The sequence below is a fragment of the Schistocerca nitens genome, chromosome 2 (assembly GCF_023898315.1).
Source record: "Schistocerca nitens isolate TAMUIC-IGC-003100 chromosome 2, iqSchNite1.1, whole genome shotgun sequence".
Classification (NCBI taxonomy): Eukaryota; Metazoa; Arthropoda; class Insecta; order Orthoptera; family Acrididae; genus Schistocerca; species Schistocerca nitens.
Window position 1 is genome coordinate 577,572,557 of NC_064615.1, and position 19,937 is coordinate 577,592,493.

Sequence of the window (19,937 nt, forward strand, 5' to 3'; positions counted from 1 at the left end):
TTAATGGTTCTGAAGAATGGACGCTAAATATGGCGTCAGCAAGCAATATCAAGGCCTCTCAATTGGGAATATACAGCAGAATGCTTAGAGTACTGTGACAGCAAGAATAACACTGAAGTACTGCGAAGAATATACTAACAGCAAGAAATTTTACCAATGTTTAACAATAAGAAAAACTGCATGTCTTAAGCTCAAATGCATATTTCTACACTTGATAGCAGAAGGGGACATCAAGCGTAAAAGAAGTAAAGGGCAAAGAACATAACAAAGCAATGGACAGAATTAAAAAGTGCGACCAATTGTTACATACTGCAGTTCGCAGACTGAAGATGCATTGTGTGGTTGCCAACATCCATTAATGGATAGCTAGAGGAAGAAGATATGATTGAGGACGATATGATGAGGAAGAAGATGGGATTGATGTACTATATATAAAACCCTCAGTATCACCTTTTTGGGTAACATTTTAGCTACCTTTATTCAAAACTGTCAGCTTATAGGCTGTTCCACAGTCTTAAAATGCAATCGTTTCAAAATTTGTGTTATTGTCTTCTTGTATTTTTTCCAATAAAGTGTAATTTCGCCAGTTCAACACATTAGTTTATGAAAGATTGTAATTAAAATTTCGAGTTTTTAGAAAAATCTTAGTAGGCTTTGTAAATCGTAGTTATGCTCAAGCTTTCACCTTATAATATACAACCATTATTTCTGCCAATTTAAGGACCTTCATGTAATTGTTAACCAGAATAACGAATTTGTCTGATATGAATCTATATGCTATAAATTTTCTGTCTTACGCTAACATCTAAAGTATAACAACTTCATACTGAAGCATTTGGTAGTATCTGTCCTATATGTGTCTTTAAATAGGTGTCGCAAACAAAGTCATAGTCAGGCTGTGTCCAGTAGTTAGCATGTAAAGTTATATGTCACTCAGATTCTCAAGTGATCTGTAGTCTGTTAGAATTACTTAAGATTGACAGCTACAAAGGAAGTAGGGGAAAGGCATGACATGCATTCAGCTACACCAATGAGACCTGTAGCTGCACCAACCACCTGCGATAACCTCCCCATCACCCCCACCATTACAACACTTCTCGCTCCCACTACACTGCAACGTTTGCTCTGTGCATTCTGTTTTGCTTGCTGAGATCTTTTTCATTTTCATATTTCTGCTACTACTATTGTTTGTTGTGTGTTGTGTGATACTGAACAATGTTAGAAAGACATTTGTCGAGTGCTATTCAGTGGTAGCGTTTGATGTCATTCCCTTGACCAGGGAATATGAGGTCAGAAAAGGGAAACTTTTTCAATTTCTTTGTGTAGCTCCTGCTTATAAGATGAAACAGGAAAGCAGATTGCTGCCTGTTTCAAAAATACTGTTATCAATTTTAAAATCATCATCATCAATTCTGGAACTAGATTCTTCTTGATCACTCAAACTGCCCCCAATTTTATGAGAATCTTTTGTAACCAGATAAGTACAGAAACCCACTGCAGCAATGAATGTGCAGGAACTGATCTTTCCTGTAATATGTTTTTTCAAGCCACATAGCACTTTGTGAAAGCAGGAACATCCATTTAGCACCTCTCCAAAGTACTAAAAGAGTTAACAACTGACTTCAAGCTGTCACTGCTTGAAAATAATGCATCATTTAGTAAATTTAGTAACAACTGGGAAAGCCACATTCAGAGATTCTTCGTGTACTGACTGTCTGACTGTTACGGAAATCACAACACACATGTAATTCCTATGGATAGCAAAGGGAATGTGTTAATCATACAAAAGAAATCCCTCCCACTCTTTGCATTAAAACTGTTAAAATACTGAGTTAGTGTATTTTTTTATCACTATTCTTCTGTTTTGCAAGCCATTAAGACAAATTTCCTTGATCCAAACAGGAGGTGAAAAAATTTATTTATGTTACAAATAAGTAAAATGTTTTATCAGAAAACACAACAACATGTTAATCATAAACCTAGTGCTCTGTTTCTCACAATAAAATTAAACAAGCAACTATTATGTGTTTCGCACGGGAGTACATCACCATGTCCCGCCTTTAACTAAAATTATCTCATGTTACAGATCTCTAACAGAGTTCCGATGGAACAAATGAAAATATGATGTATTCTGAAGATTTTGTTCACATAATGTGTTCACCTAAATTCAAATTGACAAGTTTCCTGCTCACCGAAAATTCAATAACATCATCAAGAAATGCATTTTTGTACACTTTTTGTATGGTGTCTTAAAAATTTGAGACCACAAATGAAACTATAATAAGAACATAGTGCAAATCTTCCAGAAAACACAAGAGTTCCATCTTTATATGTCAAATAGTTTGCAAGTTTGAGTGAGTTCAAGAAAATGTAAGATTCCACATGTGTCTGCAAGTATTCCTGCAAAATGTAAATCTTAAAGTAATTCTGAACTTACTATAGTAGTGCTATATTAACTGTCGATTGTTGCCACTTGTATGAGAGTTTGCTGACCTGTTAAATGAAACACAAACACTAATTGCAGTAGATCACAACTGTAAGAGACAATGTTAACAAACAAACATAAGTGTTAAATTCTAACCACACAGTCGTGTGCACGCAACTTAAAACCACCTCAAAATCTTTATCAACTGACTATTGAACCTTGAAAAGAAAACATCTGCCAAAGAAGAAACCTATCAAGGACCACAACTGGCAGGTCAATAAGCTTACATACTGAAGTGTTTACTGGTGGAGTGAACAGTTCAAATGTGGTCAAACTAGTGTGACAAAGAAGAACAGAATGTAAAACCACATCCACTGCTGATGCTAACGTTGAGCTTGTTTGTGTCCACTTCTGCTTATTGACAAAATGGCAAACAATACGCACAGCAGTCTTGGTTGAGTTATGCAGAACGGACTCAACTTTCATAAAGATTGTGCAAGACACAGCCCGAAACAAATCGGTGAAAAGCACAAGAGCAACTGACAGAGAATCTGTCAGTGCTTGTTGGACTTTCATCTAATGAAAGTAGCAGTTTCCTAAAATGTATCTCTGGAGATGAAAAATGGATCCATCACTTTGACCCAGAGACCAAATACCAGAGCACTCAAAGAAAACAACCCTAATCTCTAGCCAGAAATAAATTCATGTGTCCACCACCTACACAACAACTGATGGTCATAATTTCTTAAAACTCAATGGGGCTAAGCCTGAAACGTGGTCCAGTTATACACTACGCAGCCTGCAATTTGAACCAAACTCCAATGTCAACTGTTGAAAGTTAGTTTTTTTATGCCTGAAAGTATGCAACCCCATGCTGCCACTATCTGCTTTTTGAGGTGTTGGAACATCCTGGATACAGTTTTCAGTCTTGCTGAATTACCTTTTATTTGTCCAGTTTTTTTATGCCTGAAAGTATGCAACCCCATGCTGCAACGATCTGCTTTTTGAGGTGTTGGAACAACCTGGATACAGTTTTCATTCTTGTTGAATTACCTTTTATTTGGCCCATTCACAACTGCATAAAGGGGGCATCAATTCACCTCTGACAGAAAGTTGAAGAAGAGTGGATATGTGTCTGCTGCTCAATCGAAAACCTTTTTTTATTCTATCAGGTTATTAGAGGGTTTGTGTAATGAGAGAACAAGTGCACTGAAAACCAGATGACTGCCAAAACTGGTGACATTGTAAATTTTGCACTGTTATTCTAATAAATAACAAAAATTGACTGTAGATATTTATTTCTACTCTGGTAATTACATATCTAATGTAAGAAATAATTAACTGTATCCTACATTAACAGCACACACAGTATTAAGGAGATACTGTTTTAGGAGATTAATACAGTGCCTTACAGAGTTTATTTGGTGCTCAATAAGAAATCCAATATTTTTGTAGTGTTATGTTGGTGTCATAACGCTAAATCCAGCTTCAGACATTCCAATGTAGTTCTGGTACTTTCGAAAGACCGATTATTAACCTTACAAGAAGAAGCAATTTTAGTTGAACACTAGTCAGAATGGATTAGAACTGTATATACAGAGAAAATCTTGCTTCACCCTGTTGTTATCTTGGCAATAGCTTATTCTGTTGTCAGTGAAGTTAAATAATATACAAAAATTGAGGAATTATCACACTCATATCACTTTTTTTTATTTTATTAATATGCTGATCACCTATCCTCACCCCCTGCAAAGTTGAGAGATTCACAGCACACAAATCTTCACCAAAATCCTAGTAGTCTCTCCGAAACTTCCCTGGATGTATAGAAACCATTTTTCACTCCCATAGAACATTGTGCTTTCAAGATCACTTGCTGAAATTGATGCAACAGTGCCTATATTAATATAGAGCACAAGACATGGTCCATATGAACAGGGATACTACTGTAGTGATCAATGACAGCCAATGGAGTATACTTTCTATCCTCTTATTAAAATAAGCATGGTGTTTGAATGTTTTCTTCCTGGGAGATAGGCAAAATGGTCACTTAAATCAGTGTCATGTTTTTCTAGTCTCTGGCCAGTCATGGCATGGCAGCACACTGCAATATAATACAGTACAGTAAATCCAGTCAGAGCAACAAATATTTTATGTATTACTAGCTGTAGCCAGCCACACATTGCTGTGGCTCAGCCTGGTTAAATGGAAAAGCACATGCTTTTAATATGTATTGGAATTGGATACACATCCTGATCTCCCCCCTCTTCTTTGTCCATCTCCTCCTCCCTCCTCCTCCTTACCTGTCTCATTGTCCATCATCTCTTCTCTCCCTCTTCTGTCCATCTTCTCCTTCTGCCCCCCCCCCCTCTCTCTCTCTCTCTCTCTCTGTCTGTTCACCACCTCCTTTCCACTCTCTATGTTCATTCCCTTCCAATCCTCTGTTCCATCCCCCCCCCCCCCCCCAAATCCCTCCTTGAACCTTATTTCTTGTTATTGCAAATTCACATTTTGTAGTAGTATTGTAATCATAAGCTGATATACCAGAAATACAACTTTCCTGTTTTCTGTGAAAGGAAGGAGGAAAACAAAAGAGCACATTGTTGTGTGTACAATTTTTATGTTTGTGAGGAAGAATTTGTCTAATGATTCAAATACTCCACACTTCATAGTTGAAACTGGCTGTGACAAAGGAAATAGAATGTCACATTTTTACAGCAGAGCATTTTCCTTCTCACAGTCGATATTAACAGGAAACTAGTACATTGTTTTTCAAAGAATTTACAGTCTATACTCATCTGAATGTTTAATGGACTAGCATGTAAAATTTGAAGTAAATTGCTCAAGAACTTTGAGATTTTTGATAGCTACTTTTCCCCTTTATGTATTACATGTTTATTGATATATTACATACATTTAAAAATAGGTATAAAAGAACACATGCATATTTGCCTGCAACACTGTGTCAGAATTTCAACACAATCGGTGAAAAACTTTCAGAGATTTACAATTTTGTACACAAGAACATTTACATTTTTTTTATACAGACTTCCTCTGCCTCTTTGAAACTTTTTGTACTGCTTATCTAGTTTAGCTAGTAAAAAAAAAAAAAAAAAAAGGATAGCCACGACAACTGCCTGTAAACAAGCATTCAGTTATCACATGCTAAAAATGCTATTTCTGTGTCACATGGTTTTACTGAACCAGGTAAAACCCTTGCCAGTCCTCTAATCACACGTTTTGAGGCCACACAATTGAGCACATTAGAAACCTTTTCCTATTACAATGCTATCTTTAACATGGGCTCCACAGTCCTCTAAAATGCAAAAGGTGCAAGCTACTGGATAGCTGCTTTGCTAAAGGCAAATGCTGCAGTCATATTAAGTAAAAAATTATGTTTCTTTATTCTTGAAAATGTACCATTATTTCATTCATAAGATGTATACTATGTTGTACAAGCAATGAAAAAATGACGATCTTGAGTATAAAAAATATTAATTACCTGGATCTGTCAATACTTCTTTAGCAGCTGCAATGTCAATGAATTTCTTTTCTGCTATTTTCTTCTCATCCCCTTGGAAATTATCTGGATGCCACTTCTGTGCCATTTTTCTGTAATGAAATACAACAAAGGTACAGATTCTGCAAAGGATTCACGATACAGAACCCAAAGACTAATAACAATAAATACCGGTAAGCCTTTATAATTTCTTGCTTGCTTGCTGTCCTCTTCACACCAAGGATTTTATAGTAATCTCTTTTTTCTGCTTGCTTCTGAAGTTTTCTTGCTCTCTGTAAGCCCTCCTTAGCACGTTGCAAGTTTTCATCCATTTCAAGAGCATCCTGGTAATCATGAATAGCTGAAAAAGATAATCAACTATTAAATTCAAAGGTTACTTCAATTAATCGATCTCTCTCTCTCTCTCTCTCTCTCTTTCTCTCTCTGTCACACACACACACACACACACACACACACACACACACACACTAAATGAAAGAACATTAGCTCAAAGTCATTGAAAATCCTAAAGTGTCCTAAACATAAGAACCCACAACAAAATCAGCTTTGTTAGGTGAGTGGTTATTCTGAAAGAAACAAAGAAAATGGTTATAATTTATTTACGTATAAGCACCAGCAGCTTCATGTTACAGTCTACAGATGGTACAATATATCACAGAAAATATGCTTTAATTTTAATTCTAGAATCTAAAATAACCCTGCAAGGGAAGCCTTTTAGCAGCAATTATGGCTGAACTGACACTGGTGTTTTTAATCCTTATTCCATATGATTACATGTAGTATACTGATGCAATTATTCATAAGAAAAAGTTGCTCCGTACTTACTGATAAAATAGTTACTGTTCTTCAAAGCACACAATGAGATGCCAATTGCAGGGAAAACATACATATATGAACTTAATAATACACATTTCTGCATTTGAATGTCAGCAATAACATGTGATAAATTATGTTGCCAACATTACTTCAATAAGCCATTCCATTCCAAAAATACAGTTTTCTGTAAGTATCAGATGAAGCAAGTATGGAAGGCACAGCAACAAAGGAGTAATGAGCTAACTAGAGCCAGCCCCATCCCCCTTTACCCTCCAACTCCAATTCGCAATCTACTCTATTCCTTCATCTTGTCACAGCACTTGTAACAAGTTACAAATTAATAAATGCTGACAATGGGCTATTAAGCAACTGATAGAACATAGGGGCTTAAAAAACAAAAAGACAGTAATAACCTTCGTGGACTTCACAAAGGCATATGACTCCATTGACAGACAGACTCTTGTTAGGATCCTGAAGAACAGAGGACTTGATGGAACTACACAAGAACTCATAAAAGAAATTCTGACAGACACAAAAGCAGGGTGAAATTCAGAGGAGCACTGTCAGATAATTTGAGATCAAGACTGGTGTTAAACAGCGAGATGGATTGTCACCATTGTTGTTCAATATAGCACTGGACAAAGTGATCAGGCAGTGGAGAGCAATAAACGAGGAAATGGGAATACCAAAGACAACAGGGCTCAAATGGACTGCCTAGCAGATGACATAGCAATAGTAAGTGAGACGGAAGAAGACGCAAAGACACAACTCGACAACTTAAGTAAGGTGGCCAGAAAGGTGGGACTGAGGATCGCCTATAACAAGACAAAGACATTAAATACCACTGCAGATTGGGAAACACCGGAAGGCACTGTGCAAATGGTGGACAAATTTAAATACCTGGGAGAATTTATAACAGAAAGGAACAGGAGCAAGGAGGGAATAAGAGAGAGTATAAAGAAGATGAGGTCAGCCTTCTGCATGACGAGAGAGATATACAATAAAAATAATATATCCACAGAGGCAAAGATAAGCCACTACAAGGCAACGGTGAGGAATGCAGTATTATATGCTGCTGAGACAATGACACTAGGAAGAAATGGGGCAGAACAACTAGAGAAAGAAGAGAGAAAAATACTGAGAAAAATACTAGGTCCCAGAAGAGGTGGAGAGAGGTGGATGCGAAGACCTAGGGAAGAATTGAACCGGAACATGAGAACAATATCTGGGGAAATCAGACTCAAAAGGGCAAGGTTTGCTGGACATGTAGTTAGGATGAGTATGAACAGAATGACAAAGAGAGTGTGGGAAACAACAGGGAGGACAAGGGGAAAGAAAGGAACCAAGAGGGTTGTTGAACTTCAGAAGGACTGGTTGGAATTGGGGATCAAGGTCAAAGGAAAGGAAAATTGGAGGAACAAATATACACCGACCAATATGCCGGAGATCAATGACAGTGGAGAATACAAGGAAAGATTAGAGTGTCACCAGTGGAGCCGACAGGAGAAACGGACGCTGAAGGTCTCTGAAGAAGAGCGAGAGAGAAGAGGAGAAAGAAGGAAGAGGTTCTGGGAGAAGAAGAGGAAAATGCAGTCCAAGAAGGGGATACCCGGGGTCCTACACAGGCCGTAACGCAAGAAGAAGATGATGATGAAGAAGAAGAAGAAGAAGAAGAAGAAGAAGAAGAATGGGCTATTAAATGTGTTCCAGGTGCAATACAACAATACAATATAACCATACCTTTGAACATCTCCTGATACCAAAACAAAGCTTCTGTGAATGGAAGAATGACTTTTTAAATTGTTTCAAGTATGTAACTGGTGAACAACACCAAAACTAGTTACAAGCAGCCTAAAAATTATTGAAAACCTAAAGGCATATTAAGTATTCGAGAACGTATAATCAATTATTGCAACACATTTGTCCGACACGATTTTTATTATGTATGTAGATTTTTGGAACACACAGATACTACCTCAAATGTTTAATCCAACTCACCATCATCATACATTTCGCTGCTGATGTAGGCTTCAGCACGGTCACAAAGTACATATGGATCTTTCTGAAGTTCTAGAGCCTCTCTACAACTCTGAATACTCAGCGACAATTGATCTGATTTCAAGTAACAATGGCACAATTTCTGTTTTGCAAGAAAAGAAATCATCTGAATGGTGGGCTCCTCTTTCAGCACCTGTAAGCCGAAAATCATCATCCATTGGAATTTTTATATATTAAATACAATTCACAAATTTGGTTATCAGTGTACCACTAAAACTGGTAACAGAAGCACATTTTAAGTGTTTACCTTTTTAGCTTGTTCAACGCATTTTGTATAATCTTTGTTATTTGCTGCTGTTTCCATATCCTGAAGAAATCTGTCCACTTTCTTTACTTTTTTGTAGAATGGGAAGCACTCTTTATGTTCAGGGTCTAACCTGAGACATTCTCTGATCTCCCTACGAAGGAAAACATTTATAAAATATTTCAATATTCTTTTCATTATAATAATTGAAATAAAAATGGACAGTATGATTTTCTATCTGCATTGTTCATACAAGTGTGACTGTCAAAGCTGAAATATGATATGAAACTGATCTACATATGTACTGCAAGTGTTGCAAATAGTCCTTACCCACAAATATCAAATTTTGAATTACGTTACATCAATCTCAAATATACAGAACAGTAATAACAGGTGTCACTATCCTTTTCTTTCTTTTCACTGTTTAAATTAAACCTTACAAATATCTGCTTCATGAACAAAACTGCAGATTGAAAACACCATCTGTGTTAAAAGTTGGCCTAAATAATTTCAAAAGATTAACCACTACTTAACAATTACTAAATAATGTGACAAGCAAATTGAAAAAATTAAACACGCAAATGAAAAAACGGCAACTGCAACATAGTCAGAGCACATAATATTATCAGAATCATTTGCAGTTCATAAAGAATGTTCCAACTCAGTGTCTCTTACACATAGAAACAGAAAACATGCCCCATGACAAAGCCCCTGAAACAATGTGTATATGGAGAGATTGGAGAGAATTTGGCAGCTGATACAACTTTGACAACACACCACAGCAAGAACTTTACACAGAACTGGTCTAATGTGGCAGGTGTCATTTGGTGCATGAATGTTTCCCTGTGTTTGGAAGAATTAACGCCTCAAGTAATATCATGCAGCATCAACATGTTCATCTGTTCAAGCATGCAACAGAACCAATACACATCTTTACAGATAGACACATGCATACAGCTTGGCCATCGAGGCTTAATAACTAAAAACAAATTATATCACATGCAAGAAATGAATGGATGGATCTCCTCTGATTCAAATTCTATTGAGCATTCATAGTATGCACTTTGACAGCATACTGAAAGATATCTACTGTCTCCATAGACACTTCCATGTGCTTAGGATGGAAATGGTGGAAACAGCAATGATACAACACAAGAACTGGCCAAACTGCAGAACAAAAGTAGTGAAAACATTGCAATTATGGAAGAGGGACCAATCACGTACATTGACCCACTTGGTAGCACCAGTATACATCAATCTGAGTGCAATGTTTTTTTGCAGTGTTTCCACCAGTAGTATCAGAACAACATGATGAATGGGTGTATAAAAATCTGTATGTGACTTCCTATTCAGCTGGAACAAATGGGCTGCACACAGATCTAGAAGAGTTTGAGTGTGCACAACAGTCTCCAGTTGAAACTGCCAAGTTTTTGGAACAGGTTTCCTAAAAGAGAGAACATGATCACACAGCAAACAGCTGACTCAGGCCTGGGTGCTAATAATCATCATTACATGTGCGACAATATCACAACACACAAGGTTTACACACTTTCTACTCAGCTTCTACTGAAACATGCAAGAAACAGCTGCACCCAATACATCTCTCATTTGTAAATCTTGCTACATTAAGTTACACAGCTATTTCTTAACTTACAGACACGGGAAAAACAACTGCACAAAGAAATTTCTCTCACTCATAACTCACCCTAATCACAAGAAAATGTTTCACTTAGATGAAGTAAATAGCTCACATGAAATGTCACTTCAAGCTTTTCCTGTAACAGACAATTTGGAAGTTCTCTCTGCAACTTTCATACATTACCAAATAAAATTGTATGCTCCTTCACATTCACATTCATTCCAAAATCAAATATCTGTCACCCTTTATACACAGATCTCAGTCATACTTACTTCAAAGATTCCTGGGCTTGTCCAAGCTGGTACAGAAGACGAGACAATTTGAGGAAACCAACTATGTTGTCAGACTCCAATTTTGTTGTTGATCTGATGTCTGAAATAGCAGACATTGTGTCACCAAGTGCAACATGACAGTCGGCTCGCAACTCTCGCAAATGGGATGCCCATGGGCAAACCTGAAACACAAAAGACTATTTAATGATTTTGTTTGACAACAGAAGTTTGAAAGTCAACAGCAATGTACATACCAAAGTGGTATCATGAAAATATAACCTTAAAATATTGTTATAATACAGTATTTTATGACATAATAAAAAAATACCTCTCCCTCAAAATAATACACTTATACTGTATTAATTTTTCACAAAAGAGTATCGAACAATTTAAATAAGCACACAGAATGAATCCTAGTCAGAGTGAAACGTTAACAGAACAATCTTACTACTTAAATCACAGATAAAGAAGAAGTTAAGCTTAGGTTTTAATATATCAACAACAAGGCCATTAGAGATGGAATACAAACTTGAATTGGGAATGGACGAGGGATGAAATCAGCCATGTCCTTTTCAGAGGACCCATTCTGGCATTCATCTTAATTGATTTAGCTAAACTACAAAGAACCTAAATTTAGATGAGTATATGGGGGCTCCTCCCAAATGTTAGTCTAGAGTACTAAATCTTACTCAATGATACAACAAAAACCTAATAATACAACTGAATATCAGCAGTGTTTCCGAACAATATATACACTGATCAAATCCCACAGTGGTATTTGCCACCTTATTTTCATCTGCATGTAAAGTATTAAATGTTTCTCACTTTCCCTAACACGCTTAAGACATCAATGTATAGAATCCCATTTCTAATTAAACACAGTACAACAGAAGTAGTATTATCGAAGGATATAAGACATTTCAACAAAGCAGACTGTTTTATGTAGAGACAATTCCATTCTTTTGTTACATTACTACTCAATGTTTTCACGTGCAGGTGTGTGTAGAGCGGGTGGGAGGGGGAGGCACGCAATGAGAACAGTTTCTCACTAGTGTATCCAATTTTGTCCCAATACTATATTTGCTGAAATAAAACCATCTTTTTTAACATATACTGATTTAATTTTCAATTTAGTTCGTAAAACACAACCATGAATGAAAAGGTGGTAGTTGTAAAATACAGTGTACTGAGACCCGCAGGCTGGGGCACAGTAGCTTATATACTGAGGCACATAAGCTGCTTCTAGCACTGCTGAGTATGTAACATAATCAAGAGCGTAAACAGAAGATTAAATGAAAATATGTATTCTGATGTAATGTCTTCTCAAGCTTCTCTTATCAGATGGCACTTCATGTGCAAAGGGAAGACACCTAAAAATAATAAGATAGGCTGTAAGGAGGAGGAATATGCAAAGTTGAGTGTTTGGTAACTAACAGCAAGTAATTGAGTGGTAAGAGGGACTGAATAAAGAGTAGCCTTAGACAGAAACAGGCGTAGGCAACAAATATTTGTTTGGGTCATTACTTGAAGAAAGCCTACAACAGTAATGAAATTTAGAAAAAAATATTCCTTCTGTTAAGAAAAATTCATAAGGTGCAGCACTTATTCATGTAAGACAATAGGAGCTGTGTAACCAGTACAATGCTTGTGAAGTCTAGTGCAGTGTTGCCAAGTGATAGAAATGGCTATCCTTGCTGTAAGGATTTGACACAAAATAATTATTACTATCATGGATGAAGCAGCAGACAAAGTTGACAGTGGCAGCCCTAATGGCTTTGAAACAATACAGTGATTTTAATTTGTGAAACCATTTTAGTAACAGGATCAGCCTCGAGCTCATAGAACTCTGAAGTCACTCATTGTAAGGTTGGCACAGGCTATCATGGCAGCTGATACAGCACTCTTAAGTTCTGGTTCCAATACATACTATAGATAAATAGTGTTACATCAAAACTAAAAACAATTGAATACAACAGGAAAAATGGAAAATTGAGTTTTTATGTCCCATCATTCACCTTGAGGTGATTTCTGAGAACCAAAATAGGCCTAAATAAGGATGAGCAGATGCTGAAACATCTCCTCCCAATTACAATTCAGTGTCTTAACTACTGCAACACGGTAGGCTTAGGAAGAAAAGATGGATTTAAATATTAAGTGAGAACATTTGAAATAGTCTCCAACAACTCATGCACCCATCTCTGTTGTAATGAAAACTAGGACCATTTATTTTAGAGTATGAATTTACAATTGTGTCTGCTTCAGAAATATCTCCATCACAATGAAACCACCTTCTTCTCTTTTCTCCATCATTAATGTAGGCGTATGTTCTTCCAACATTCGCTGGAAGTGTTTCGGGTATATCCAGCAAAAGTTAAAAGACTACTTGCTATTAATGAGGGAGACTAGGGCTAATGTACAAAAGGACAAGGATGACCAAAAGAGGCGAGAAGGAATGGAACAGAGGGAGCACTGCAAGTGGGTGTAGTGAGGCAGAGGCAGTAACAGTAATTGCAAGCAGGAAAAAGAGATGGAGAATTGTTGTATGAAGACCAAATTAGACAATGATAATGAACCTGAGTGGCTGCACAACTAATGTCTTAAACTGTGCTCCCAGAGTTTTCATCATTTGATGAAGCCCAGAAGATTGGAGACTCCTGCAGTCACCATCTCCGACACCATTATGAAGTGTTTCAGGTAACTGACTGCCAGTTACCTGAAACACTTAAAAGTCAGAAAGCTTTTCCATTTCTTACTAAGATCAAGATGATCAATGTAAATCAAAATTAGTTGTAACAAAAAATTATTCAACAGGCAGAAAAATACCTACATTTGTGTTTTCAACATATATGTGGAGAGTGTGGAAATATAAACCTACAACAATATTTTTTGTTCTTTACACTCCTGGTAATATCTGCTCTTCTCTTGTCTTTCCACTACCATTCATTCATCTATAAATGGTGGTGACACTGATATACCTCAAGCCAACCAACTCCATTCCCATTATTACATTTATTGCAATTATTAACAAAAGCAGAGGATATTTTATTTATTGAGAGGATGAATTGTGATATGCATATATTCCAAATACTACTAACACACTCCCCTGCGGTCTTTAAACAATGAAACTCCCACATATGAAACAGCTTCAAACATTTGGACAAGTATAGTCTGCGTAACCTGCACTCTGCTTTAACCAATAGCAGCTTTTTCACACATCTCAATGTCTATGATGTCATATCTCCTGAACTATCTGTATTACTAAGACGTAATTTTGCAGGTAAATTGAGTGGTATATGTGAATGTCTGAAAAATGTGTTGGGTACGGAGTTGGGCAGTAAAGAAGTAATAAATAAAAATGTCATGCCTTACTGCATGAACAGCAAAAACGTAGTAAGTGATAAAATTTCCTTTCAGCTTTTTGTGGAAGATGTTAGCAAGAAAAAGTTTCATAAAGGTTTGAAATTATTTGTAAAGTTTGTTGCAGGTCACCAAGCGCTCTCATTCTCAAATACTGGATGAACGTAGTCTGGGTACTTGCAGGCAGTTAGTTATGCTGCCTTAAAACATATACACAGTTTCTGACTGTAATACCTGTAGTACTCTGGTAAACCTTTAACTCTTAATGAGCAGGTTGTTGTTGTTGTTGTTGTCTTCAGTCCAAAGACTGGTTTGATGCAGCTCTCCATGCTACTCTATCCTGTGCAAGCCTCTTCATCTCTGAGTAACTACTGCAATCTACATCCCTCTGATTCTGCCTACTGTATTCATCTCTTGGTCTCCCTCTATGATTTTTATCCATGCCCCAAACACACACTTCCCTCCAGTTCTATATTGGTGATCCCTTGATGCCTCAGAATGTGTCCTACCAACCGATTCCTTTTTCTAGTCAAGTTGTGCCACAAATTCCTTCTCTCCCCAATTCTATTCAGTATCTACCCATCTAATCTTCAGCATTCTTCTGTTGCACCACATTTCAAAAGCTGCTTTTCTCTTCTTGTCTAAGCTCTTGATTGTCTATGTTTCACTTCCATACATAGCTACACTCCATACAAATACTTTCAGAAAGGACTTACTGACACTTAAATTTCTACTGTATGTCAACAAATTTCTCTTCTTCAGAAACACTTTTCTTGGCATTGCCAGTCTACATTTTATATCCTCTCTACTTCGACCATCATCAGTTATTTTGCTTCCCAAATAGCAAAAAACTCATTTACTACTTTAAGTGTCATTTCCTAATCTCATTCCTTGAGCATAATCTGATTTAATTCAACTACGTCCCATTATCCTCATTTTGTTTTTGTTGATGTTCATCTTATATCCTCCATTCAAGATACTGTCCATTCCATTCAACTGCTCTTCCAAGTCCTTTGCTGTCTCTAGCAGAATTACAATGTCATCAGCAAACGACAGAGCTTTTATTTCTTCTCCCTGGACTTTAATTCCTACTCCAAATTTTCCTTTGGTTTCCTTTATAGCTTGCTCAATACACAGACTGAATAACATCGGGGATAGGCTATAACCCTATCTCACTCCCTTCTCAACCACTGCTTCCCTTTCGTGCCCCTTGACTCTTATAACTGCCATCTGGTATCTGTACAAATTGCAAATAGACTTTCGCTCCGTATTTTACCACTGCCACCTTTAGAATTTACATTATAAATGTTTAAATTCAGCCAACAATTATATGAAATATTTAAAATCAAATTTTTGTTGCCTCTGGTGTCATTAGATAGGCAACCTGCAACTGGGATATGCGAACATGAACCAAGTTAGCCATTTAGTAATATAGATATAGCAGCTATCAGTAACTATATTGAGTCAATTAATGATGGCCTTTTACCTCTGGAGGCCATCATTAGTATTGTTGCATGTGTTGTTGGACAAACCACTTGCCAGTGCCTTTTGCCATTAAATATTGCCTCAACATAACACAATGTATGTTAAAACCACATACTTCCCTATGCAACTGCCAAACATTGTACATGTGTATCTACCAGCCGGTTGCTTGAGAACTGAAGTCACCATGTGTCATATGAGCATAACAAATACTTTGCTTCTGTTGCTTTATCATCTTTAGCATAGACATTATTCACATCATCACAGGAAAAATCTATGTAATAAATTATCTTTCCCTATCCACTCATTCCATGAAGAAGTGAACACATGAAATGAATTCGCAGTAGTGAACATTGACAATCTTCAGCTGTATAATGAAATAACATCGAAAATTTGTGCCGGATAGAGGCTTGACTCTGGATTTCCTGCTTGTCGTGAGTGATCACCTTAGCAACTGCAGCTATCCCAGTATGCTTCATGACCAGACCAAAACTTCCATTTGTCATCATTCATGTGTCTAGAACCTGCACTTGTTCCTTCATTATGTATATTCCCATGCATGGGACAGAGGTCACCAGGGTACAGAGTCAATGTAATGGCAACTCACAACCTAGACAACAATGTCTTAAATTCAAATCAATTTGTGCACTGTAAATCCTTCCAGTAACCCATCGATTACAATTTCCTTGCTAGCACGTTGGTTTATTATTTCAAAATAGGCATGTTGGTTTATCTGAAATCGCCAACACTCATATCTAAAGATTAATACAGTTTTCTATTTTAAATAGTTACACAACCTAGCTTCTGACAGTCTGCTGCAGCAGCTCACTTTAAGCCACTTATGACTATTTTCAATCAGCACATTTTCCACTTCTACATTGCAATTACAGGCAATTAATCATTTTCCTGACAGAAATCATAGTTCTTGTATTACAATGTATGTGAAGTCTTGCAACCCAGTCCCATGGGATGCATCTTCACCTGAGAATCTGCCCACTTCTTTCTTTACACAGTATACTACACTTAATTATATTATATCAATGGAGAATAACTGTGTGCCAAATGTTTTTAGAATTCTGCTACAGCTTCACCTTAAGTATTTAGAAATCTGCCACAACTTCACCTTTTTTTCTATAAATAAATTTTACTGAAAATAAGAAAATTGTAAGAAATTAATATGTACAATTTCACCAAGTCAGGCAAAAGGAATGTCTATTTAATGGCTATTGAGACATGAACAACTACAACAGGTCAATGTGTGCACTGTACCTGCTGTAGTTGCTCACATCAGGACATATGCACACTTAAATTCACTGGGCATTTGCCTAGATTCAGATTCACCGTTTCACTTTCTGAGGTTGGTTCTTCTTCACAATAAATCCACACATTCACAACAATACTATTCAATAGCTGCTTCTGCTTTCAAGTCAAATATTCTCCCACAACAACATTAGTGGGAAACAAATATGTTTTCAGAAACAATCTCAACAACAATCATCAAAAATCCTCTGGACCAATTTATTCTTTTTCATCACCACCATCACTATTATTATTATTATTATTATTATTATTATTATTATTATTGCATCATCCAGATGTGATCTGAGCATTATTCCTACAGCTAAGATTGTCTAAGACTTTTTTCACTCATTTTCTGAACAGACTTCCACTCACAAGGGGAAGGCCTCAGACATGGCCAACCGATTCGGCTCAAATTTGGCGGGTCGCTTGTGTACAACCTGAAACGAAGGACTCCCAAGATATTTTGGGTCAACAATTTTGAGAAAATCACCCCTAAAGGTTATGATGAGCAATCGACTCAAAATTGGAGGGAGCGATAGATAATTGTAAATAGAGCATTTTTCATCATCAGGTATGGGGGTCCGCAAACGCAAACTTTTCCAGAAATCGAGGAAAGAAACTTACAACTGCCGCTTCTGTTCCCACATGGTAAACGCTTTTCACCGACAGTGCCGATAGCGCACCGGCCAAGGTAACTGGCTGAGAATCGGAAAACCCAGGTTCAAATCTCGAAGAAACCTAACAGATGTTATTCTTTTTGTTTGTATTTTTCCATATTTTCCATATTCAGGGTTAATAAGGTAAGTAAATCAATAAGGAATGATAATAATAAGGTAGGCAAACTAATTTCCCAAACGCCATGAGTTAGTAAAGCATTAAACTTTTAAGCGTTGTCATATGAAAAGAACTCCGAGTACGAGTGCTGCGAATTCCTCACGAGGGATCACAGATAGCCAACCGTGTGACATTTGTTTACAGCATCAAAATTAATTCCTGACAAAGACATATTTTTAAATGTAAACCAAGTTTGTTTTCCGCTGACTCTTCGGAAGGAACAGTGTAGCTGTCAAAAGATAGCATTCATTATATGTTCTTGGTGCCGTGAGTATATTTGTTTTGAATGTTTACAAGGCAAGTACCATCCATCTAGCTGTTAGAAGAAAAGTGAGGACACTGAACAGTGACTGGAAGAGCCATTGTAAAGCACCTGGAGTAACATTTTAGTTGTTTACTATCCCAAGAGGTTTGAGAAATTTATATGCCTGCCTACTTATTATCATTACTTATTGATTTCCTTACCTTATTAACCCTCCTATCCCTATTAATTGAGACATGGAAAAATACAAACGAAAAGAAGAACATTCACTAGGTTTCTTCGAGATTCGAACCCGGGTTCTTTAATTCCCAGTCACTTACCTTGGCTGTTGTGCTATCAGTGCTGTTGGTGAAAAGCGTTTAGCATGTGGGTACAGAAGGGGCAGTTGTAAATGTTTGTTACTTCGATTTCTGGAAAAGTATGCGTTTGCGGACCCCATACCTGATAATGAAAAATGCTCTATTTACAATTATCTATCGATCCCTCCAAGTTTGAGTCGATTGCTTGTCATAACCTTTAGGGGTGATTTTCTCAAAAACTCAGGGGTTTTGACCCGAAATATCTTAGATTCCATTGTTTTAGGTTGAACACAAGCGACCTGCCAAATTTTTGAGTCGAATCAGTTGGATGTGTCTGAGGCCTTCCCCTTGTCACAACACTTCATTATTTCACTGAGCAGTTATCTTCCAGATTTTAATAAGCTGCTCATAAAATGTTTCCCTACCTATTAACCTGTATCAATATGATCAATATCACTGCTGTCTAGATTTTATACATAATGCTCATAAAAATATTCTGCAAGACAGCTGCAAAAGCATGTATGATCATTATGTACAACATTAGGGTGTATTTAAATTATTTATATGCTCATCCACATTTTTTTAAAAATCCTTTACTTCTACAATCATCACATAACTTTAGAAAAATTGTCAAACAATTCTAGAACTGAACAGCACTAAATTGTATCTTCATTCATTCTCAACAAATGTCTGGGCATTTTCAAACTAGCAACAGAACTGTTGAGATATAGATATAAACTCATATTTAAAAAAAAAAAAAAAAAAAAAAAAAAAAAAACCACACTCCCTCCATCAACACTTATTAGTTTGATGTCCCCCATCCCCCCCTCCCCCTCTTTTTCTCTCGCCCATTTCCTTAAATGCGGTTCTCTCCAATCTGACTACGTCTTTAATCTGTTCTCTTGTTACCATCTCCACTTGCTGTTGTACTTCCTGTAACATTTCAATTTCTACTAATCCATTACAATTTATTTATTTATTGTTACCCCAGACTCTTGTAATTTTGTGTGTATTGGTCTTAAATTACATCATCACTCAGCCTCTGACTTACCTCTATTACTTTAGTGATGATGTCAATCGCAGCACTACATTCACCCATTTCAACATATCTCTCTGCTAACTGTATGTCATACATTGCAGGTTCCACTCTACTCTGTCCAAGAAGGGCTTCTTCATTAAATGGATTCTCCTGGAGCTGAAACAAACTGTCATTTAACAACAAGCATGATTTTTCATCTCCAACAAAAGAAGTTACGAAATATACGATCATTGCCTTTCATCAACTTATCACTTCAAAAAAAATGTTTTAAAACATTACCTCTTTATAAAAAAAATAATATATCTTATTTGATGTTATCAATATTTGAAAAACGTCTTTTTGGAATGCGCACTTAGAATAATAAATAGAAAATGTGGCTGTGGAATGTCAT

The 19,937-nt window shown here is 36.7% G+C and overlaps 1 protein-coding gene across 1 annotated transcript in view; it reads right to left on the bottom strand.

Moving 5' to 3' along the window:
- Nucleotides 1-19,937, bottom strand: part of LOC126236624 (dnaJ homolog subfamily C member 3) — an 83,741-nt gene that overhangs the window by 8,878 nt on the left and 54,926 nt on the right. The window contains exons 5-10 of the mRNA XM_049946069.1: nucleotides 19,559-19,702; nucleotides 10,972-11,153; nucleotides 9,064-9,214; nucleotides 8,757-8,949; nucleotides 6,114-6,282; nucleotides 5,925-6,034 (exon numbers count right to left, since the gene is read on the bottom strand). Coding sequence (XP_049802026.1) covers nucleotides 5,925-6,034; nucleotides 6,114-6,282; nucleotides 8,757-8,949; nucleotides 9,064-9,214; nucleotides 10,972-11,153; nucleotides 19,559-19,702 — 949 coding nt within the window. The remainder of the gene's footprint in view (nucleotides 1-5,924; nucleotides 6,035-6,113; nucleotides 6,283-8,756; nucleotides 8,950-9,063; nucleotides 9,215-10,971; nucleotides 11,154-19,558; nucleotides 19,703-19,937) is intronic.